Source organism: Coenobita brevimanus, chromosome 25, assembly GCF_032717465.1.
Source record: "Coenobita brevimanus isolate Jiangsu-jjx chromosome 25, ASM3271746v2, whole genome shotgun sequence".
Taxonomy (NCBI): Eukaryota; Metazoa; Arthropoda; class Malacostraca; order Decapoda; family Coenobitidae; genus Coenobita; species Coenobita brevimanus.
Window position 1 is genome coordinate 14,671,233 of NC_136978.1, and position 25,398 is coordinate 14,696,630.

The window sequence follows — 25,398 nt, forward strand, 5'->3', positions numbered from 1 at the left end:
CTACGGTAAGACTTATCAAAAATTACTGAATGGGGACAAAATAACAGTCTCATTTAGTGCAAAAAAAAAAAAAAATCAAATACAGTATATACTTATCTCCTAATTCTACTGACTATCAAAAATTCTTCAACTATCTTACTTCTACGATGGAACACATTCTATCCATATTTCCTTTCTCTGAAATCTCCATTCTACGAGATTTCAATGTTCACCACCACCTTTGGCTCTCCTCTCCTTTCACTGATCCACCTGGTGAATAAGCCTACACTTTTTCTAACCTTAATGACCTAGAGCAGCTTGTACAGCACCCTACCCATATACCTGACTGCCTTGGAGAAAGCTCCAACATACTTGACCTCTTCTTTACAACTAATCCATCTGCTTACACTGTTAATCTTTTCTCTCCGTTGAGCTCCTCCGATCACAACCCTATCACCTTAACCTGTCCTATCGCTCCGGTACGGCCTGTGGGCCCTCCAAAGAAACGCTGTCTGTGGCACTTTGGAGCTGAGGATTGGGAGGCCCTCAGGCAGTACTTCTTTGATTTTCCATGGAATGATTATTGCTTCCATGGCCAGGAGGCATCTGAGTGTGCCTTGCTCATTACGGAGGTTATTCTTTCGGGCATGGAAGCAAACATTCCTTTCTCATTTCCTTTATACTAATGCAAGAAAGCCTTGGTTTAATCACACTTGTTCTAATGCTGTCCACAACAAGGAAAGGGCCTATAAAAGGCACCGGAGCCAACCCACTCCTGAATCACACCTTTCATACGTTTCTGCCCAGAATCGTGCTAAGTATGTTCTTCGCTCTGCTAAAAATAATTTCATCCGTACTAAATGCTCTCGACTCCCCAACTCGAATTCTTCCCACTCCTTCGGGCACCTTGCCAAAAACCTTTCTAACAACTTTACCTCATCATCCTTCCCTCCTCTTTTCTACTCTGATGGTTCTGTAGCTATTTCTTCTACTGATAAAGCAGACCTCATTGCTCAGACTTTCTTCTCCAATTCCACTTTAGATGATTCCAGTGCTGTTCCTCCATCACTTCCCCCCTCTGACTTCCTCATGGCTGACATAAAATTTCTTCAGCTGATGTATTTTCTGCCATCACAGGCCTCAGTATTCATAAGGCATATGGGCCTGATGGAGGCCCTCCTGTTGTTCTCAAGAACTGTGCCTCTGTGCTTACACCCTGCCTAGGCAAACTCTTTCGCCTTTGTCTAACATCTTGTACCTTTCCCTCTTGCTGGAAGTTTGCTCTCATTCAGCCAGTCCCAAAGAGGGGTGACCATTCCCAACCCTCTAACTATCTTCCAATTGCTTTAACATCCTGTATCTCAAAAGTTTTTGAGTCAATTCTTAGTAGAAAAATTTTAAAGCATCTTTCCTATCACAACCTTCTTTCTGTTCATCAGTATGAATTCTGTCAGGGACGCTCCACTGACAATCTTCTCATCTACCTTTCAGACTCATGGTCATCCTCCTTTCGGGACTTTGGCGAAAGCTTTGCCATTGCACTTGACATCTCTAAGGCTTTCGATCGAGTCTGGCATAAATCGTCAATTTCCAAACTGCCCTCTTACGGTTTCTATCCTTCTACCTGTGCCTTCATCTCTAGCTTCCTTTCTAGTCGTTCTATAGCCACTATTGTAGATGGCCATTGTTCTTCTCCTCAACAGTGGTGTTCCTCAGGGCTCTGTCCTATCACCAACTCTCTTCCTTTTATTCATCAATGACCTTCTACGCTGTACATCTAACCCTATCCACTCACACACTGATGACTCCACCCTTCACCTTTCCATTTGGTTCCTGCGTCGTCCATCTCAGCAGTTACTTCAACAAACATTTAGCCCCAGAACTACTGCTCTCTGGAATTCACTTCCTGAGAGTTGCTTCCCACATATATTTAATCCTCTCCATTTTAAATCCAATTGTTATAAGGATTCTATGAATGGAGGATGCCTTTAGGCACATGGACTTATTTTTTTTCCTTTCTTTTTCCTTCCTCCATTAAAAAAAATAAAATAAAAGGGATGACGCGATGGCACACCTAATGTCTGACTTGGCTCGTGTCTCTGACTGGGGTAAGAATAATCTGGTTGTTTTTAATGCATCAAAAACTCAGTGTTTACACCTATCAACCCAACAAAATCTTTCACAGGTGTACCCACTAACGTTTAATAATATTCAGCTTAATCCTGCATCATCCTTGAACATGCTTGGGGTTTCATTTACTCGGGACTTATCTTGGAAAGATCATATTACGTCTCTTGTAAAATCTGCTTCCAAGGGATTAGGTGTACTAAGCTGACTCCGTTCCTTCTTTACCCCTGCACAACTGTTGACTCTCTACAGGGGTTTTATCCGCCCCCATGTGGAGTACAACTCTCATGTGTGGGGAGGCTCCCCACACACAACTCTTCTCAATAGGGTGGAGTCAAAGGCTTTTCGTCTCATTAACTCTCCTCCTCTTACTCACTCCCTTCAACCTCTGTCTCTTCGCCGCACTGTTGCATCTCTATCTCTCTTCTATCGCTACTTCAATGGTCACTGCTCCTCTGAACTGTCTGCATGCATTCCTCCACCTCTACAACGGGTGCGTATCACCTGTCTAGCAGCAAACTCTCATCCCTTTTCTGTCCAACTCTCTAATTCAAGAGTTAACCGTTACTCCCAGTCCTTCATTTATGCAACAGGTCAACTCCGGAACTGTCTCCCTTTGTCTGTATTTCCTGCTTCCTATGATCTCCAGTCTTTCAAACACAGTGTGTCCAGGCATCTCGAAATGATCAGATCTTGAATTTGGCTCTCTCTTGTATTTTGTTTTTCTCTTGGAAGGAACAATAATAGTGGGCCCACGGCCTTTGGTTCCTTCTTCCTCGCATTAAAAAAAAAAATATTCAATAATAGGCAGATACCGCCTGATTCCTATATTATCTTCTGTGCAACCAATATTCATATCTCTAAAATATTGAAATTCTCAGTGTTTCACTTAACAATACCCTCAGTTGGACCTCTCATTTTAGATCACTTGCTAAAACCACCTCAAAGAAACCTGGATTATTGAACAGAATCTGTAACTTCTTCACTGATGGGCAGTTAGCAGTGGTTTACAAGAGTTATGTGCACTCTCAGTGCCAATATTGCTCTCCCTTGTGGAATGGATGTGGAAAGGTTGCACTAAGACAACTGGACAAAGCTCAGAATAAAGCTATAATAATAATTAATAAAACAGCAATTACAAATGAACTACCTCCCTTACAAGCAACATAGAATGTTACCTCTTTTGCATTAGTTTACAGATAGTTTTATGGCAAATGCTCAGACGAAGTTGCATCCACTGTGCCACCTCTCCACACTTTCCCTCGTGCTACACACGCAGTTGGTAGTGCTCATGACTTGACTGTCACACTGATGTATTGCAGAATTTTTGCCTATCGGAAGTCATTTAATTCCAGAATTGCTTCTCTTTGGAACTCACCTCCCCACACTAGTTTCCCCCAACCTTCAACCTACAGCAGTTCAAGTCCAACTGTTGCGGACTTTTTATGAACAAGGACACCAGTATAGTAATTTAGTGTTTTTATTTTTTTTCACTTAATTTGCCTTTCCTCCCCCTGTTCATCTTGTAAAAAAAAATAATAATAATAAAAAAAAGTGAGTGGATGATGGCTGCAACCACCTACCACCTGGGAGTCACAATAAACATGATTAAGCAAACTTGCACAGAATGCCATGTTCAAACCTGATGGGCACTGGTGTGAGCTCGCAAAAGTTGGCCTTCATTGACGTAGAAGTTGTCAGATTTCCTCCTGCTAACATGATCTTTAGGAATCAGCAGCGAGTCAAAGTTCTGGTGAACTGTCACAACTGGGTGGAGGTGAGTATGAACGGAGAAGAGCGGATTGCCACGAGGGGACAGGTAACGGCCATACATGTATTTGATGATCCGCTGCGAGATATGATGCAAGGGATGATGCTTCTGAAGATGGAGATTTTTGCCAACATGGGATAGGAGGTGTGGAGTGATGTTATTCATGTGATCAACAAGGTACTCCTTCCCAGCTATAGTCATCTGAAACATTTATCCATATTACACACAAATTTACACCTATATGTACACAGTTCAAGATGCAAGAAACTAACTACAGCACCTGTAAAGATCTTATGGTTAACAGAACATCATTTCAACACTCCTTACATCCAAAATTCGTAGTGCAAAAGATTCAGTACTGCATTATAATGATGAATTTTGATATGCCTGATAAAACCTCTTACAAAAATCAGAATATGGTTTAAAGGTGGGAGGAAGCATGGTAGGCCAAGAAGACGGTGCATGGATGTGGTTGCTACTGAAGTTGATCAACCCGTCTGTCTGGCCGAGAAAACCCATCAACCGCAGGAAAGCAACTGCCCCTGCGTGACCATTTCTTGCAATAAACTGATGTTCCCTCTCAGATGAGGAGAATTGTGGGAAAAAGTGAGGAAATTTGGTTCCTGGGCAAATGCAGCATTGGCATCTCTCCACCCAGTTAACAGGGGCATCATAGTAGGCCCCACTTCACCCCATTTTTTGGTTATATGGTCACCACCCAACTTTGTAAATGGTATCCTGGGTTACAGGAAACCATCGGGCTTGTCACTCAATGAAGTCACCTGAAGTGGAATGAATAGTACCGTAATAAAAAGTGACAGAAGTGCAGAAAAAGTTTCTGAACTATCATGTGGGCCCAGGATTACTGGGACTTAACCCTTTCGTGCACCGAAAGTTTTCTGTGTCTGACATGATCAGAGAAAATGCTGCGAGGGCAGGCTGGACTCATGCACAATGGAAAACATTCACATGTATTTTATTTGCCCCAGGAACTGGTTATAATGGTATAAATTGTGTACCATCATCTTCCCTGATGTTTATACAGTACTATACAATAAGCTATAAAAACACACAAAATTGATGAGTAAAAGTACTGTGAAAGTACAGAAATAAGGTGAGAATAAGGCCGTTTAACAGTAAAAATAACTGCCCTACACCCTAGTGCAAAATTCTGCCCACACAATGAAAGAGCTAAGCATATGTCTAGATGTAGAATTTCATGGGCTTTCATGTGGTGTTGCCGGAATTCTGATACAACCAATAGTTTTCGAGAAAATTGCCAAAAATCGCGCGTGCCCCCCTCCTCCCTCAAATCAAAAACCGAGAGAATGCTGACTATTTGAGAGCGTTGGCCTTAAAATAGACACTCTCCCCTATGATGCACCAAAGATTGACACACTTCATGCTCAAACATAATTTTGGTTGAATATTTTTGTCCAGAACTGCCTAATTGGCATCCCTTCAGACCAATACTGACAAGTGTGTCATAGTACGTCATCAGTTCCTCTTCAGCCTAACACCATTTTGACTCGTTTTGAGTCACCGTGCGCAAAGGGGCTAGATGGTGAGTGAACAGGACTGTGACCCAATCAACTGGTCATAAGTTTGTTAGAATCTCATTCTATCAAGTTCCTTCTGGCTCCCTGGACCCTACCTCACCCCAGCCTAGGAAAAGAGGACAGGATGATGATGCAATATTCACTTCCATACTACCACTTGTGAGATACATGAGCCTGAGGACTGGCTACTATGATCCAAAATATAAAAGGTTAAGTGACTAATCTATGGTCCAGATGGCATTAGCCTACATGATTGAAAACCCTCAAACAATAAATGACTTGTCACCCCTTACTGACATACCCGGTAATTTTTAAAAACTTCTCTTAAAATACAGTACAAGCTACAGGTACTCTGACCCTTCCAAGAAAAATTTCAGTGGCTACCATACTTAATGAGCATTCTTACCTTAAGTATACATAGTTTTAAAAGCATGACATAACTTATATCTTTCAAGCCTGAACACTCTGTTACATTGATTATACTGCAGTTTCCACATTTTCAAATGCATTATACTGCAGTTTCCACATTTTCAAATGCATTATGTCCAGATGCCACTCCCATGCACACTGATGCTCCCTGAGTCACTGTGCTACCTACTCTCAATGATATATGATATTAAACTCTTCAGCTCAAGAACATCATATATTTTACAGTACTCATATACTGGCTATCTCCAAATAATTTCATTCAGCTTATGGGTGACTTTCTGAACTGGAAGTGCTAGATACATCCTTACTAATCCTCTTCACTGCTAGAGATCTCTCCCTATATATAACTGTTTGGTGGTTGTTTGATTAAAATGAAAAGGATATGGCCATACTCATGGGGTTAAAATTAAGGATGCTGAATCAAAGCAGTGGTACGTTATCTCTGTGGTACCTTATCTCCTGGTTTGTAGGTTGCTTTCACGGACAGGTGTCTAGTCAAACAAGTCAGGTTATGGGAAGGTACAAGCCTTCCCAAGCGTAAACTTGCAATGAGCAGTGTCATGATACCAGTGCCCTTAGCTCACCCACTTACGTGCCCTGGAATACAAATAGAATAAACAGTATAAACTAAGTAATACATATAGAGGAGGCTATACAAGGGTGAAAGCCTTCCCAAACATAACCTTACAGTGATCACTGATATGTTGATACCCTTGTCTCATTCAAATGTTTCTGGAATACACTCAACATTCATCAATGGTACTCTATATAAAGGTCAGTCCTGTGTTCCAAAATGTCTTAACTTTTACCATACAACTGGTATTTTAAAAAGGGAAGCGGCAAGTCTGTCTTAAAGGATGCAATGGAATTTTCCTGTGAAATCTATCTTAATTTTACAATGAACTTTATAGCAGAATGACAAATTTTACTATTTCTTCTTTCAAAGTTGCACAAAAAAGATTGACCATACACAACTTTTTCAAGAAGTTAAACCATAAACTCTGGCATGAACAAATAGAGGGCATAAATACCCTAGAGAAAAATAAGGTGTAAAATCTATCTATCTATCTATGGCCAGACGCCATAATCCCATCAGAGGCAGCCGTTTGTCTTTGAGTTACTTGTTTTATGGCGAGGGGTGCTAACCCTCCGCCAACCCACTCACTGACAAATAGGGAAAACGTGTGGGTTGGTTATATGGTTACGACCCAGCGATGTACTGTAAACAGTTTCCTGGCTTCCAGGAAACCATTAGGCTTGTCACTCAATGTACAGTAAAGCCACCTGAAAAGGAAAGTAGGGTAATAAAAAGTGACAAGAAAGATGGGAGAAATTGGAAGAGTGGACAGACAGAAAAAGAATGATGAAGGTGAGGGATGAAGTAGGCAGCACTACATTAAGTAAGTGGATGATAGCGAGAAATAAGAAGAGAAGAAGGCATTTAAAAAAAGAATGATAAAGGTGAAGGAAGAAGTAAAGGTCTATCTATCTATCTATTGCCAGACACCATAATCCCACAAAGGGTGGCCATTTGGCAGTGAGTTAGTTGTTTTACAGGAAGGGGCACCAACCCTCCACAAACCCACTTGTTGACACGTAGGGAGCACATATGCTTTGGTTATATGGTTACCACCCAGCGTTGTAAATGGTTTCTTGGCTTACAGGAAACCATTTGGCTTGTCACTCAAGGTATAGGCATCTGTAAAGGAAAGAAAAGGAATAAGAAGTGCCACCTAAAATAACCTACCCCACCAAACCTACATTCTATCTAATCAAGAAAACATTTATTCTTGTTGCAGCTCCAGGCTAATCTGGACATGAATCCAGTAGACTGCAGGCTGATGTAATCCCTTCCCTGCAGTCCACCATTCCCCTTTTGGAAGACAGGGCAGCAGAGTTACCCAGGTATGTCTGTGCAAATGTGTGCAGGCATCCCTCTTCAGTACCTTTACTGCAAGCATTTGGCTAATGCCCCTTCATCATGATGAAGTCTTCATTTAAGTTTTCCTACCACCTTACTAATCAATTCAACTTAGGAGAGACTTTTTAAAGCATTGAGGCTACATGCAACCTTAACTAAACTCCATCAACAGCTCGTTCCTCATTTGAAGAGAGGCATCTAGAGACAGAAAAAAAATTACATAAATGGTGGTTTAGTGGGTAGTTAAGGCACTCCCATCAGATTGAACCTGTGCAGGTTTATATCCAAAGGGTGGTTGGAGTTTATTGCTCATGTAATGCCACACAGGGATGAGTGAGGCTGGTCACTCTCATCTTAAATATCAGGACCAACTTGCCTAGCCCTAAGCTCCCACGCTTCTCATGGGGCAACACAGGATTAGATGATGATGATGACTGCTATGCAGCGTGTTCTGTGTCCCGACGTCTCGGGTCCAGTCACGGTGCAACTCTGGGTCCTTAATTCCTGACCGGGTCAGTACTAGCAAGGAAGGGAAACACAAACACCACAGGTGAACAAATACACTAATATATTAACCCGTACAATCCCGCTGTCGGCATGGTGCCAACGGTACAAAACGTCTCGAGTAATCCCAGCAACGTGATGGTGCCAACAGCAAAATTCGAGCGCTGTAGCATGTCTCTAACTGCTTCAGTCTAGCTAATTTTTTGCTAAGGAGTAGCTTAATGTATTGGCAACATTGTGTACAAGCACTTGTAGCACTGAGTTTGGTTCTGCATGGCTGGGTGACATCAGTGTGCCACTGTCCGTCACAGCGTTAGAATGTTGTGGAAGTCATGCCATTTTTCCACCTCACTGGGCTGAAGGAGGCGGTTGAAACTGTCACATGGACCCTCTGTCCCTTCATTTAGTGATTCAATAGAAGAGGAAGACTTGGATGACTCTTCTAGGGAGGAATATGAGCCAGTGAAGAAGGATATTGAGAACAGGGCTTCCCTCATTCTCCTCCCACGTTCTCTCTCATCCCACCCAGCTGGGTGGGAAAACATAGCTCATGGCTTGGGAAACTGGGCTAGAAACAAAATGGATGGCCATCCTGCACTTATTTCTCCTATAAGGAGTACTTTTTTTTGCTTTTCCTTGATTTATATGTTCTTTCGGATTGTTTTCTGCAATAAATTTTTTTCCCATTCTTGGTCCGGGATTGGGTGGGTATAAAATTGTAAAAATGCCTGGGATGGTACGGATTAATAGAGAAACAATTACACACACAATATTCTATGACCAGAGTCGAAATTACACAATGCCTTACACTGATATTGGTCTGAAGCACTGTCCACCTAGTTCAGGATCTTTGCCTCACATCTGGGTTATTTCCTCACAGTATCACAGGCAATATTGCACCAATATGGATAATAAATCAACACAGAGAGGTTTACATACAACACTACCCAGTATACCCACAGGGACAGCTCTTAAGCCTAGGTGCTCGCGTGACACAGACGGGTCCTATCTAATACATCATCTCTGTGTGACATGTACAGCAGTCCCTAGCTAACTTAGCCTCTATATACGCGTCACACCGGCCGAGAATATACCGTAGGTCACACTGGGGGAAGCAGGGGTGAGGAGCTTACTGAGGATAGGGAGGGTCTCTCTCTGTGGGGCCGGGGTGGGGAAGGAGGGGAAGGGTCCAGTACAGAGATATTGCTGTGTTACGTGAGTGATATGGGCTCGTCTGTCCTGTCCAAGGGGGGGGGGGTCTCAACTCGGGGCTGAGGTTATACACTCCGCATGTGATTCACAGGAGCTTAACTCGTCAGCAAGGGGGAGGTGGAACACTGAACACGGTGTGTGTGTGTGTGTGTGTGTGTGTGTGTGTGTGTGTGTGTGTGTGTGTGTGTGTGTGTGTACGGGGATAGGGGAAAGGAACACCAGAGAACAGTTCACTGGTAGTTCACTAGAAAGGGGGGGAATTCACAACACTGGGGAAGTATATAATCCGAGACCTGTCACTCATTGTTCTGATGGAGAGGAGACCACGGCCCACAGAGGAGAGGGCCTATGCAGGGAGCTCCAGGTGGCGGCCAGGCGTGGGAGGCGGGCCATCCAGGGAGCTGTGCAGAACAGTGGGGTCCGTGGAGTTGCCACTAGTCCGAGAGTAAAGGGGAGGTGTCTGGGGCGGCTTTCTCACCGTGTCAGCCCTGCAGGAGACAAGGCTCTCAGGACTGGGCCTGAAGAGGGCCAGAAGTCGGGCAGTACGCCATCGGCCCTTGGTCGTCTTTGGGGTCCAGGGAAGGGCCTGGTGGAGGCCCGGCCCGAGTGTCGGCCGGGAGGAGGGTGCCGCTGAAGTAGGGCGGCCTGTACCCCGGTCTGGGGCGACCGTTAGGGGAGAACTGCAGCCACCTGTGTCGGGGGAGGCCCCTCAGCCTCGGCGAGCGCCTGGGGAGGTCCACTGGCTCCGGGGACAGCGGCCTCGGCTGCAGGGGGAGGCCGACAGGGTGGAACTGCGGCCTCTGATCCTGGCAGAGCCTGTCAGTGCCTGTGGTGACCCAGGCTGCAGGGACCGGATTCCAGGCCTTGGGGGCGCCTCGTCTGGTCTGGACTCAAGAGGGAAGCCTGTAGGGGAAGAAACTCCAGCCTCCCAAGGAGAGAGCTGGAAGGAGTGACACTTTGCTTTAACACCAGGGCAGTGAGGCGAGCCAGAGGGGACTCCCTTCATCAGACAGCCCTGTCGGGCACTGCCTGTGCTCCTCCGTGGGACAGGGGTGCAAGGGCACTCCTGTCGGAGGGCTAGGGCCTCCTGCCCTGGGGATGTCGGGAGGAAGAGATTGGATGTACACTTTCGGCTTACACCGCAGCTCCGACAGAGAGTGCCCTCCCAACGTCGAGTTGAGGTTACCTGTCCTGGAGACGTCAGGAGGAAAAGGTTGGACATATACTCTCGGCTTTCGCCACAGCTCCAACAGAGTGTGCCCTCCTTCCGTCTGGGAAGGTCCTTTGCCCGTAACATCAGGAGGAAGAGGTCAGACGTACTCTCTCGGCTTTCGCCACAGCTCTGACGGAGCATGCCCTCCTTCAGTCTAGGCAGGGGAATAGCAACCCTACAGGCTCCCCCTGAGTCCTCAGTTAGTTGTGGAGCCGATCCAGAAGACTCGGTGTCCGAGGTATGCCTGGGAACTTGCCACTGCAAGTCCCATCCCGATTCTGGCGAACATTCCCTCTGCTGGAGAGTAGTGTACTTTCCCTGTGCACTACTGGGTGGTCTGGCTGCGAGGAAGAGGGGCACCGGGTCGCAAGGGAGATACGCCGTTGTTGCCTGGACGTTGGCCCAGGTAAATTAGCCCCTCCATTGTCCCCTTATGGGGTGGGTGTCATCCCCTCACTCTCTCCTCCTGGGATGGTGGTGTCGGGTTCATCTCGCCACGCTGGTATTTCAATGATGATGACGATGAATAAAATACATTACAGACTGTGACTAAAAAAAAAAACCTTCTTTTTCCACTTCTCTTCTTGGTCCTGCCCACCATCATTTCGTTTATAAAGGCTTCAACACGCTTACATGTGTTGGCCCTGGTCAACTAATGGTGGCTCTCCATCTTTGGCAGCCTCTCTATTCAGTCCCTTATCTCTGAAGTCACAATCTATGGCCTCATCTCAGGTCTTTTTGTCTGCCTCTCACAACCCTACCCCCAGTGTTCACACTTCTCATTTTCTGCACCCAACTGTCATCTCCCATCCTCTCCATATGCCCAAGCCATCTCAGTCTACCTCTCCTCATCACAACACCAATACACCCCAATTCCATCCTCCCTCTTAACTCTTCCATCATAAACCTAGCCTCCTAAGGCCTCACATTCACGATGCACTGCACACCGCCTCATCATTGTCATTTCTGTACCTTTGAGCCAGCGAATATCCTCATCCTTCACCGCCAAGGTCTCACTACCATACAGCATTACACTCCTGACATATGCCATATACAAAGATCCCTTTGCATGGAGGAAGAGCCCTCTCAATGTCAGGAAACTGAGGAAAGGCAACAGCTCCATGAACTTCTTCCAACCACTTCTCACTCTAGTCACAGAGATAGCTCCAACCCCACCTCCAGCACATAATATGTCTCTCAAGTAACAAAACTCTTCCACACTTTCAAGAGACTCAGCAAGTTCAATCCTATCATGCCGGATAATTTCCACATGCTCTCCCCGACACACTGCAGACATGAAATCATCATTAGAGAAAAATTAAAATTATCAGTAGGATGGAAGAACACCATATCAGTCTTACTATCCTAAGTATTATTTGAAGAAAGTCAAAGAAAAGGCAAATTGACATAACTAAAGTTTCATAACGCACTTGAAAATCATTCACACCAGCAACTTAAAGATTATAATAAAGAAAATATGAAATTAAGGGGGAGAAAACTCTCAGAAACCTGGCAACAGCTTTATTATCTATCTGTCTACAGCCAGATGCCTCAATCCCATCAGAGGTGTATAATATAAATCACTTCCACATCCTCCTGTCCCCTGCCATTTCACTGCACTCACCTCAAATTACACCCCCCCCCCCTCTCATATACCTCTCCACTCCATCCCTCCATCTCATCCTTGGTCTCCCCACCTCACTCATATAAACTCTCCTAGTTAGTCTCTTGCTCTCCATCCTCTCCACACGACCAAACCACCTCAATTATATTTCTCCTACCACTTTCTATTAACATCCACATCCACACCACACTGCTCCTTCAGACTGTCTCTCCATGTAACTCCACATGCTCCTCTCAAATAATAAAAATTTCCACTGCTCTCACTCGACTTGTGTCCTTCCAACATGTTTCAAGCTTCGCTTCCGTAAGTTACAGTGGGGATCACAATACTGTCATGTAACAATTTTTTTTTACATTCATGCTCATTTCCCTATTTCTTATCATTGCTTTCAATGAACTGGCAACCCTTCTTCCCTGCTGTGCCCTGTCAAGCACTTCATCCTCTACACTTCCATCCTTACTCATCACATTACCCAAGTACCGTACTTAAATGCATTCACATTTTCCATTTCCTCACCATCTAGCTTCACTGTGCATTCAGTGACTTCATTTCTCTTGACAACCACAACTTTGCTCTTCCCTACATTCACCTTTAGATGTCATTTATTACACACACACACACCCAAATTCATTCATTGAGCCTTGCAGTTCCCCTCCGTCCTCACTTAACAATACAGTATCATTTGCACACAACAGAACATGAAGTTTCCAAATGTTGCCCTCTCTCATCAGGGCCGCGTCACCATCCAATGCCCTACCTTGTATATCTTTTATAACAACATCCACATACAAACTGAACACCCATGAGATATGACAAATCCAGGTTTCAATCCAACATTCAGATAGAAAAATTCACTCAGTTCATCATCTTCATGCACTGCAGCCCTGGTGCCCTCATACATACTCTTCATGGCCTTCAACAGCTTCCCATTTAGCTACTCTGAATTTTTTATATTTTAAACATTCCTTGTCTATCTACTCTGTCCTATGTTTTTTCCAAATCCATGAGGGCACATACAATTTCTCTCCCTTTTCTAAGAACTTTTCCACTAAACATCTTAGGTTGAATATCTGATCTACACAACCTCTTCATCATCATGAAACCTAATTCCTGTTACTTTCCTAATAACTTTACTAAGAGGTATAAAACTTTTTTGTCATTTCTCTAAGTTTCAATATTATGAAAATCAATAACTTCATAACTTTTCTCTCATATTTCTTGAAAAGCTGCAACACTCACTTCGACTAATTTTTGTAATGAAATACAGTACAGTAAAAGTTGTCCAATCCGACCACTAATAACCCAAATATCACAATACTGTACTGTACTCCGAACTTTTCAAGGCAAAATTATTCTATTTTTTCTGGTCTTTTTTCAAAATTTTCTGGGCGTTATCTAAGAATTTATCTGGTTTGGACTTGCTCTTTGACTTGGATGTACCTGCCTGCAACTATTCATTTACACTTCTATGCATTTCCGGTGAGTAAAACAATAACCCATATCGTTTTGAGTGTTTATGTAATGATCATGTACTGGTACATATTTCTAATGTTTTCAGAGGTCCCTCCCAATAGTCCCCCCAAAAACAGAAGTCCAAAAGATCCTCGGTCCCCTGCCATTCAGATTACAGGACTTTTACTGTACTCAGTAAACTTTTTTAGCAAACCATTATCCTCTGAAAATAGAGGCTACCCTTACTATACTCGGTTTCACAGAGTCTGACGCACTGATTTTGCGAGCTGAGGACAGGTGGATTTGGTAACACTGCGTGACGCACTCGGGCGGTGATTGGTCAATTTCCGTTGTGTTCGAACGTGCGCCAAATTGACTTTGTGTTCCAAGGCCCTCATTTATTTGTAAGATACCGGAGTACACAGATACAAATTAAAGCAATGATATCTTTAATGATAAATATGTGCCTTTTAAGTTATTAGAGCTAAGCCTGAACGACAGCGATAACAAAATTAAGTCAAGTCACAACTGGATTGAGGCGTCTGGCAATAGATAGATAGATAGATAGACAACTGGATGCATACGAACATAGTTAGCGACTATGGCGGGAATTCAGATGTTCATAGCAAGGTGGTCCCGAGGTCCTGAGAAGGCTCGAATGTTCTTCCCACCACTATTACAGTGTCACAGTCTACAGTCTACACCATGCCCTTCATTATTTCACCAATTAACAACCTTACCCTAAATGCGCTTAGCTTATCTTCTAATAATTATGATTTGTGTAAGCACACACACACACACACACACACACACTAGCAATATAGTGTACACATACACATTCTCCTTACCCTCACAGGTAATCATATCTTCAAAAATCTGCATTTGTTTGTATTCACAGTCGGATTCAGTAAAAATTATTTTTTATATAACTGTGGTGTTTGATTTTCCTTAACATTTTCATATCATAAGAGACAAACATACAGACAGACAGATGGACACCCTATCCCTGGCCACCATGCACCCTCCCCTCAAGCATTATGTCCCTCAACAGAGAGCCAGGAAAGTAATGGATTACATCACTGTAGAATGAGCAGAATTTTTGTTAATGGTGGAAGAAAGGAAAGTAAGATAAAAGCAATCCCCATGAGAAAATAATAGTTGAACAATGATGCTATAATAAAACTGCGTGCAGTGTGAACGAAATCAAACATACTGAAATGAATTTAAACAAATCAGTCGCTGACTGTTGTCCGTATGCGTCCAGTTGCGACTTTACTTAGTTTTGTTATCAATGTTGCTCAGGTTTATCTCTAGTAATTTAAAAGGCACATATTTATCATTAAAGATATAACTGCTTTAATTTGTATCTGTATATTCCGGTATCTTACAAATAAATGAGGGCCTTGGTTGGAATACGTCAATTTGGTGCACGTTCAAACACAACGGAAACTGACCAATCACTGCCCAAGTGCACTGCGCAGTGTTACCAAATCCACCTGTCCTCTGCTGGCAAAATCAGTGCGTCAGACTCCGTGAAACTGAGTATATACAGTACAATGTATACCAAGGATGAGATGGAGGGATGGGGTGGAGAGGTATACGAGAGAGGGGGGTGTGAGTTGGGAGCTGGGCAGTGAAATGGTGGGGGACAGGGCGACGTGGAAGCAACTTGTTTGTGGCCACACCGAACGGAATTGAGGCATCTGGCAATAGATAGATAGATACTGTATATATACAGTAATCACTCCAATATCCGGATCAATAGAGCCATCGGTAGGTTCGGATATTGGTTTTGTCCGGATATTGGGCCCCAGCTTATGGACTTGTACTTATGGACCCTAACACAGAGAAACACCTATACAACTCCCTCCGGACATGCATAGCACCTATTTAACACCCAAATCACACCAATAAGGCACATAAATGACTGAAATAAATGCAATAGACACATAAAATGTGGGTTTAGAAGTATGTTCATACATTAATAAACATTCTGGTACTTATGGACTCTAACCGAACCTAACCTAACCGAACTCTGAAAAACACATTCCTACTGCCCATGCATGAGGTAAGTTTAGTATGGAAAGAAGTACAGTATGACACTTTCTGGTAAGTATAGTATGGGAAAAAATACAATATGAAACATTCTGGTAAATATAGTATGGAAAATAGTACAACATGAAACATTCTGGCTACTTACAGCAAGTCCCTGGCCACCTCGATGAATAACCGCCTCCTCTCGGACTCTGACAGTAAGAACGATTTCCTGAAGCACTTGCACTACACTCTTCCTGAAGTCTTGCACTGAACTTAGTCACTAACACACAGAAGTCCGTTCTTTTCACAGTGTTCACTTTAGTCCAAATAATGTTCCATTAAATTTAAGTGTTGCACATTAACTTTTCCCAAGTTTTTTTAAGTTTCCAAAGCCAAAACAAAGAAGGTTAGTTACGTTAAATTTCTTTTCTACTTAGTCTTTTCTCCCAACTTGAAAACCTTAACACAACACACCGAATTATTCACTGCAAAACACTCAAAATTCCCGTGTGGTCTAGTGGAGAAGTTCTTGCTGTTTATTCACTGTCAGAGCCCGAGAGTATCACTGGCAGGCGTCCAAGGGGTGCATCGGTGGGTAGTGGTGATGGCGTACCGACTACAGAAGACTCTGAAGACAGCCGCAAACTCACGTCGAGCGGTGACTCCACTGTAGCTGATGTGCTGGGCTGTGGCTCGGAGCATGAGGGCCTGTCTTGGGGAGGCAACGGAGTGTAACCAGGGCTTGGCACAGCGGGGGTCACGGGCCTGAAAAAACTGTCAATCGTTGACTGACGCAAGGACCGACGATTCTGGCGATTGATGATGCGCTGCCGGAAAGCACGCACTTCCTCCACGAGTCCCAAGGGCCCCATCTCCCTGTCGCAGTCCGGGTGTTCCAGGTAGTCTAGGACGAACTCTAGATGTTCCCGGAGTGCGCTCAGCTTGGGGATGGCTGGAGTAGTGTCCTGCTGGGCGGAGTCTGCATCATCATCGCCTTCGTCGTCGGAATCTTCAAGTTCGGGACTGACACCAGCAACCGAAGACGCGATCTCGATATCAGACAACGTCTGATACCCAGGATCGCCCTCGTCGTCGTCCAACCACTCACGAACATCGTCCACATCAACATCGTCGCCGTGCGTACGTAGCCGTGCATGGAAGTCATCCACGTCAAACCCTAGGAAATCGTACTCCACATCTGTTCCGAGAAGCAGACGAGACCAACCATTTTCAAGAGTTTTCACAGGGACTTCCTTCCATGCACTAGCCCAGTTGTACAGCGCAGACTTGATGTTGTAGCGGCGAAGGTTTTCCAAAGTCCGCTTGCCTCGAGTGTCACGTCCTTCCCTGCGCTCGTCCTCGTCCTCGAGAACCACCATCACCTCGTCCAGGAACTTCCGACGGTACAGGCGCTTTGTTGCCACGATCACTCCTTGGTCCATTGGTTGAATGAGAGCAGTCGTATTAGGTGGCAGAAACATGCACCTAATACGGCCATTCTCAGCAACCAAGTCCTTGTCGCATGGGTGGGCAGGTGCATTGTCGAGGAGAAGGAGAGCCTTTACCTGGTCGCGAGGAATTCCCAGTGTCTTCGTCTGGTAATGTATGACCTCCTTGACGAAGTGATGGTGAAACCAGTCTTTGAAAATCACAGCTGTGAACCATGCTTTCAAAGAATGGTACCATACGACAGGAAGGACATCCATCACCCCACGAAGGCACCGAGGCTGCTTTGCACGGCCAACAATAACGGGCTTAAGCCGGTGCATGCCGTTAGCATTGGCACAACACAAAGCAGATATCCGTTCCTTAGAAAGCTTGCGGCCAGGTACACGCTTCTCCGTCTCATCGGCGAGAGTGTTCGTTGGCACCGAGCGATAGAATAGGCCAGTTTCGTCAGCGTTATAGACTTGACCGAGAGTGAGGCCCTCCCTGTCGATCAATCCTTTCACCTATATCCGAAACTCGTCCACTCCATCCTCGTTAGCGTCCAATGCTTCGCCATGTGCTTTACGGTTAGTAAGGCCATGTCGCAACTTGAACGCGAAGAGCCAACCCTCGGATGCCTTGAAGTCTAGGGCGTCGTGAAGCCTTGCAAACTTCTCAGCAGCAGCCTTCAGCTCCGTTCCACGTACCATCACACCAGCTGCACGTTGCTGTCGATACCAAATCAACGTGGAGCGGTCGATCTCTGCATACTTGGGAGTAAACATAACCTTCCTCTCCACGTTGCGTTTGCTTCTCGACGAGAAGTCAGCCGTGTACTGCATGAGCTTGTCTCGGGAACGCTTGATATCAAACAAAGTCGACCGGGCCAGGTTGAACTCGCGGAGAATGCGAGAGGAAGACCAACCCGCATCAACCTTCTCCAATATCTCCCGTTTCTTCTCCAGAGTCAACACCACTCTCTTCCTTTTCTCAGGAGGCGGGGCCATCATCACACACACACTAAGAGTAGGGCAGAGAGCAGCAGGAGGCCTTGCAGCAAGTACGGCACCACCACAAAAGCGAGCACGTGGGCAGCCATGACGAAGAGCGTAGGTCTTGTCGCGGTGAGAGACAGGCGGGAAGTGGGGAGGATGCAGCGGCGCTCTATCGGACGTCGGAGGAATGACGAACCAAAACAATGCTCTCACGCAGCGCGGCAAGTTCAAATTACGGACGGCAAAAAATCGATTTTTTTTCCCAATTTTTTTGGATTTTCGGACCATTTTGGGAATGTTTGATCCCAGGACGATAAGGTTCGGTTAGTGGGGATGTTCGGTTATTGGGCGTCCGGATATTAGAGGGATTACTGTATATATATATATATATATATAAATATATATATATATATATACAGTGGAATTTCGAAATTCGACTCTTTAGAATTCGACGATTCGAATTTTGATGTGTTTTGGAGTGGTCCGCCTACCTCACATTTTTATGCAAAATCACGTTTTTCAATGCTCTCAGGGCCGGACTCAAACCAAAACACGCAAAGATAAAATTTTTGATGTGAACCAAAATGCTAGAAGTGAACTGAGTGAATTTTTCTCTTTGAAGGTTGGGTTGAAACAGGGATGTGTCATGTCTCCATGGTTGTTCAATCTGTACCTGGATGGCGTAATAAAAGAGGTACAAGGTAGGGTAGTGGATGCTGGAGTGGCCTTGGTGAGAAAGGGTAGTGTTTGGAAACTCCCTGTACTGTTGTTTGCATATGATACTGTGTTGTTGAGTGAAGAAGAAGTGGAGCTGCAAGGCTTGGTGGATGAGTTTGGGAGAGTGTGTAAGAAACGGAATCTAAAGGTGAATGTAGGCAAGAGTAAAGTGATGGTCTTTAAAAGAGGTGAAGTCAGTGAATGTACAGCGAGGTTGGATGGTGAGGAATTGGAAAATGAGTACGTTTAAGTACTTGGGTAGTGTGATGAGTAAGGATGGAGGTTTGGAGGGTGAAGTGCTTGAAAGGGTACAGCAAGGAAGAAAGGTTGCTGGTTCCTTGAAAGCAGTGATAAGAAACAGGGAAGTGAGCATGGAAGTGAAAAAGTTACTACATGACAGTATTGTGATACCAACTCTAACGTATGGAAGTGAAGCTTGGACGTTGTTGGAAGGGCACAAGTCAAGAGTGAGAGCAGTGGAAATGAGTTATTTAAGAGGAGCCTGTGGAGTCATATGGAGAGACAGGCTGACAAATGAGGATATAAAGGAGCGTTGCGGTGTCGATGTGGATGTGATAGGAAGCAGTAGGAGGAATACACTGAGGTGGTTTGGCCATGTGGAGAGGGTGGAGGGTGAAAGACTGATGAAGAGAGTGTATGTGTATGAGGTGGAGGGGGGGAGAGGAAGGGGAAGGCCGAGGATGAGATGGAGGGATGGGGTGGAGAGGCATATGAGAAAGGGGGGTGTGAGTTGGGAGCGGGGCAGTGAAATGGCGGGGGACAGGGCGACTTGGAGGTGATTTGTTTGTGGCCACACCAAACGGGATTGAGGAGTCTGGCAATAGATAGATAGATAGACAGATAGATGTATATGTATGTGTATATATATATATATATATATATATATATATATATATATATACTGTATATATATACAGTAAAACCTCACTATATTGGACTAATTGGGGCCCAAGCCAGTCCGAAAAATCCAAAAGTCCGATAAAAGCAACATCTGGACTCCCCCCTAGACTTCCTCCTCCTTTTGTTATGCACAGAGGCTCGTCTGTAATTCATGCGTTTATTCTCTCTCTCTCTCTCTCCACACTGGGCACTTCCATTTTACTTCACATATTTTTGTCTTTGTTGTCACCTTAATCTTCACCTTCCTATTCATTACATTCACTTTCATATTCACTTCCATGCTCACTTTCACAGTCACCTTGACCTTCACACTCACTTTCATTCATTTTGAATTTTCATTTCACCTTCACTTGCAACCTTACTTTCTCACTTTCACATTTAGCTTTACAATTACTTCCACTCACATTCACTTTTGCCCTCCCTACTTTTACTATCACATTCACCTCCACCTTCACTTTCACTTCCTCTTTCACCATCATCTTCACTTTCACCTTTACTTTCGACTTTCACCTTCATCTTCACTTTTACATTCATTTTCACCTTCACTTTCACTTTCACCTTCATTTTCCTTGTCCTTTACTTTCACCTTCATCTTCACTTTTACATTCATTTTCACCCTCACTTTCACCTTCCACCTTCACTTTCACTTTTGACTTCACTTTTACCTTCACCTTCATTTTCATTCACTTTCACCTTCCATCTTCACCTTCATTTTCACTTGACTTCACTTTCACATTCACTTTTACTTTCACCTTCACTTTTACCCTCACTTTCACCTTCCATCTTCACCTTCACTTTCACTTGACTTCACTTTCACCTTCCACCTTCATTTTCACTTTTACTATCACCTTCATTTTCACACTACCTTCACTTTCACCTTCACAATGCCTTCACTAATCTTCACTTTTACATTCACTTTCACCCTTCCCGGAGACAGGGAGGGGATAGATGAAGAGAGAGAGAGGAGGGACCAAAGTTATGCCTATCTCCCTCATTTGTTTATGCCAAGGGGACGCCAATTGCCATTCCCGTACTTACTCTCTCTGTTGACTTTGATATTCCATATCCACTTCTGTGATCTCTTTCACCTCTGCTTTTACAATCATTATCACAATTACTTTAATTTTCAATTTCAATTTCACCTTCACTCTCTCTCTCTCTCTCACCGGAGAGACGGGGAGGAAGGGAAGGAATGGAGGAGGAGAGAGAGAGAGAGGAGGGACGATGTTATGGTATCTCCTCCGTTTGTTTGTTTATTCGTTTATTCAAAGAGACAGACTGCTTCTGGCTTTATTGGACTTTTCCTGATGCATAAGAATTTAGTCCACTTAGCTCCACTAGCCCGATAAATGCGAATTCCGCTATACTGATGTCCATTATATTGAGGTTTTACTCTCTCCCTCTCTCTCTCTCTACACCGTATCTATCTATCTATCTATTGCCAGATGCCTTAATCCTGTATGGGGTGGCCACAAACACATCGCCTCCACGATGCCCTGTCCCCCGCCATTTCACTGCCCTACTCCCAGCTCACACCCCCCTCTCTCATATACCTCTCCACTCCATCCCTCCATCTCATCCTCAGCCTCCTCCTCCCTCTCCCCCCCTCCACTTCATTCACATACGCTCTCCTCATCAGTCTCTCACCCTCCATCCTCTCCACATGGCCAAAAACACCTCAGTGTGTTCCTCCTAACGCTTCCTATCACATCCATATCCACACCACAATGCTCCTTTATATCCCCATTTGTCAGCCTGTCTCTATGTGACTCCACAGGCTCCTCTTAAATAACTCATTTCCACTGCTTTCACCCTTGACTTGTGTCCTTCCAACAACGTCCAAGCTTCACTTCCATACGTTAGAGTTGTTATCACAATACTGTCATGTAGTAACTTTTTCACTTCCATGCTCACTTCCCTGTTTCTTATCACTGCTTTCAAGGAACCAGGAACCTTTCTTCCTTGTTGTACCCTTTCAAGCACTTCACCCTCCAAACTTCCATCCTTACTCATCACACTACCCAAGTACTGTACTTAAACGTACTCACATTTTCCATTTCATCACCATCCAACCTCACTGTCCATTCACTGACTTCACCTCTCTCAAAGACCATCAGTTTACTCTTCCCTACATTCACCTTTAGATTCCATTTCTTACACACTCTCCCAAACTCATCCACCAAGCCTTGCAGCTCCCCTTTGTCTTCATTTAACAACACAGTATCATCTGCAAACAACAGTACAGGGAGTTTCCAAACACTACCCTCTCTCACCAGGGCCACTCCAACATCCACTGCCCTACCTTGTATCTCTTTTATTACCCCATCCATGAACAGACTGAACAACCATGGAGACATGACACATTGTTTCAACCCAACCTTCAAAGAGAAAAATTCACTCAGTTCACCATCCACACGCACCTTAGCACCATCATACATACTCTTCACAGCATTCAACAACTTCCTATCTACTCCATATATTCTTAATACTTTCCACAATCCTTGTCTATCCACCCTGTCATATGCTTTCTCCAAATCCATGAAGGCCGCATACAACTTCTTTCCCTTCTCTAAAAACTTTTCCACTGAAGATCTAAGAATGACTATCTGATCTACACAACCCCTTCCCTTCCTAAAGCCTCCCTGTTCTTCTCCAACTAATTCCTCTGTTATTTCCCTAACTCTGTCAATAAGTATCCTCCCATATACTTTTCCTATTATACTAACAAGACAAATGCCCCTATGGTTACCACACACTTCTTTTTCCCCTTTTCCTTTGTACAAGGGAATAATTATACCTGACTTCCAATCCTCTGGGACTTCACCTTCCTCCCAGGACAATCTGCACATCATCCACATCCATTCTACTACTATCTCTCCCCCATGCTTCAGCATTTCATCACACATTCCATCAATTCCTGGGCTTTCCCCAATTTGACTTTCTTCATTGCTTCCACAACTTCTGTCCTACTGATTTCTTCCTGTCTTCTCACCTCCCTCCTTCTCCCAGCCATTCCCCAACCACTTATACTCACATTACTTCCATTCTCTATGTTCAGCAATTCCTTACAGTGTTCTCTCCATCTGCTCAATTTTTCTCCCTTCTCCACTAGTAATCTACCATTTTTATCTTTCACTCCCCTACTAACTTCACTGCCACGCTGTCTTACTCTCTTCACCTCTTTCCAGAACATTTTCTTACACTCCCTCCATTTTACACTCAAATTCCTCATCCACTCTCTTCTTACTCTTACTAATCTATTCACCTCTCTCTTCCTTTCTACATATAACTCTCTCCCTCTTCTCAACTTCTTCCATGCCCCTATTTCTCATCCACTCATTGTATGCTTTCTTCTTTAGTGCCACAGCCTATCTCACCTCTTCATTCCACCATGCTGTTCCTAGCACCCTCTTCTGTCTTCTCTTCATCCCACACACCACATCACATGCTGCACATATTTCTTCCGTGAATATCTTGCACACACCTTCCACGTCCCCCATCAGCCCCAATTCATATTTACCCAATCATTCCTCCACTTCTCTCTTATATTCTGCCTTTTTCTCATCCTCTTGTAACCTTTCCACTCTCCTTGCAACTACTCCTTCCTCCCGTCCTTCCCTTCTTCTATTTCTCCATCATACTGGATCTTGATTCTGGCCACCACCAGGTAGTGGTCAGAAAGTCCACTCCCCCAACCTCTGTATGCTCTTGCATCCATTACACATCTTCGCATCCTTTCATCCACACACACATAATCAATCATTGCCTTCCTTTCATTCAGTTCACCACCCACCCTTCTCATCACCTGTCATGTATACCTGTGGATCATTTTGTGCCTGAAGAGGGTATTGGCTATCACCAACCCCCTCCCGGCACAAATGTCCACTAACGCACTGCCATTCTCATCTATCTCAGCAGGCACACCCCACTCACCAACTATTCCATCCACCTTCACATATATATTATATATACACTCAACCCTCAGCTATCACTCCCAATTGGTCCCGCTATGGCTGCGCTATAGCCGAAACCGTTATTGCCGAATTGAAGAACTTATGGTAATAATTCTAATTGGTGCCATGACCTCAATATTTACCCCTAAGATACCTTTTTTGTACCACATGTTAATATATAATAGTCTAAAAATGAGCATGTTTTATGATGTGATCACGATTCTTATAAATACCTCTCACAGTTGATTCACTGATGTTATGTTTCTTCCCCACACCTCGCTTGGTCTCACCATTCTCTATAAGTTTCACATTTCCAGTTTATCTGTATAACTTAGGTTCTTCTTCTTCTTTATTTCCCTGCCAGGTGCCGCAGCATTATGTTGGGTGATGGTAGGGGGATGGGGAGGGGGTACGTTGGCCATGGTCATATCATAAAAAGGTTATTGTTCTCACTATCACTATTCACGGTCTGAAGGCGCGCACTTGAATGGTTTGGCGGACAGGAGACTCGGTTGGGCAGCCAATCAGCGCTCGGCTGGCGCTGACGTCACACGACCAACCACGGAGTGAAGCTTTTGTTGGCTGGGCGGAGCACTGGAGCCTGGCCTTTTTAAATTTTTCGAACATTTGCGGTGCGCGATAGCAGGCATCTAGTTCATGATAAAGGTACAGTAAGCCCGCATTATACGATGCCTCTTTATATGATATTTTGCTTATACAATGTCAAAATTTTAGTACCCTATGCCCACTGTACAATGGGAACGATTTGCTACAACGATGGATCATCCGCGGCTCAGTGAACAGCGAATGTGCAAACGCAACAAAAACGTCCTCACACTGTCGGCATTGGACCACACACACTTGTCCACTGGTCCACCCTCATTAGCTAGCCCTGCCCAGCCAGCCAGCCATGACCAGCCAGGAAGTTCTGACATTGATGAGTGAGGGCTGTGACTGTGAGGCCCAGTCGGGACAATTAGCCGTCAGGACGATTCCCCGTCATTTATTTACGCATCAGTTTATTTAGCAAGTACAATAGTTTTTTAATTATGTAAGTTATAAAAGTGATGGTGGTTTATTGTTTATATAGTAAATGTAAAATATGGCATCAAATCATGGGCATTAAATCAAAAATAATAATATATTGAAACGAGAATCAGGTGATTTATGATCGATCCTTCATCTTAGCATGAGGCTACATACGAGACACTGGCATTTATATAAATGCCTAATTACCTTAAGTGAACGATCGACATACTTTGGAATTATACAAATAATCTTCATATTACGTCTATATAAATGTTTCGGGATAATTCGCCATCAAGTCAATTCGCCATCACAACAATAACAAGACAATTTGCCATCGGGACTTTTCGTCGTCAGGATGATTCCCCGTCGTTTATTTTCATATCAGTTTATTTAGGAAGTACACTAGTTTTTTAGTACTGTACTTGTACCTCTTCAATGACGTTTTAAAATATACCCAGAATGTTGTAGTACCAATGGAAATTAATGAAAACAGCTGTGGGTGATGCTAGAACATAATTCAAAGTCAA

General features: G+C 44.2%; 1 protein-coding gene across 2 annotated transcripts in view; it reads right to left on the reverse strand.

Annotated features, from left to right (window-relative positions):
• Nucleotides 1-25,398, reverse strand: part of PheRS-m (Phenylalanyl-tRNA synthetase, mitochondrial) — a 127,295-nt gene that overhangs the window by 62,938 nt on the left and 38,959 nt on the right. For both annotated transcript variants that reach the window (XM_080267924.1, XM_080267923.1), the window contains exons 2-3: nucleotides 6,317-6,462; nucleotides 3,749-4,078 (exon numbers count right to left, since the gene is read on the reverse strand). In XM_080267924.1, coding sequence (XP_080124050.1) covers nucleotides 3,749-4,078; nucleotides 6,317-6,427 — 441 coding nt within the window. In that variant the 5' untranslated portion in view covers nucleotides 6,428-6,462. The remainder of the gene's footprint in view (nucleotides 1-3,748; nucleotides 4,079-6,316; nucleotides 6,463-25,398) is intronic.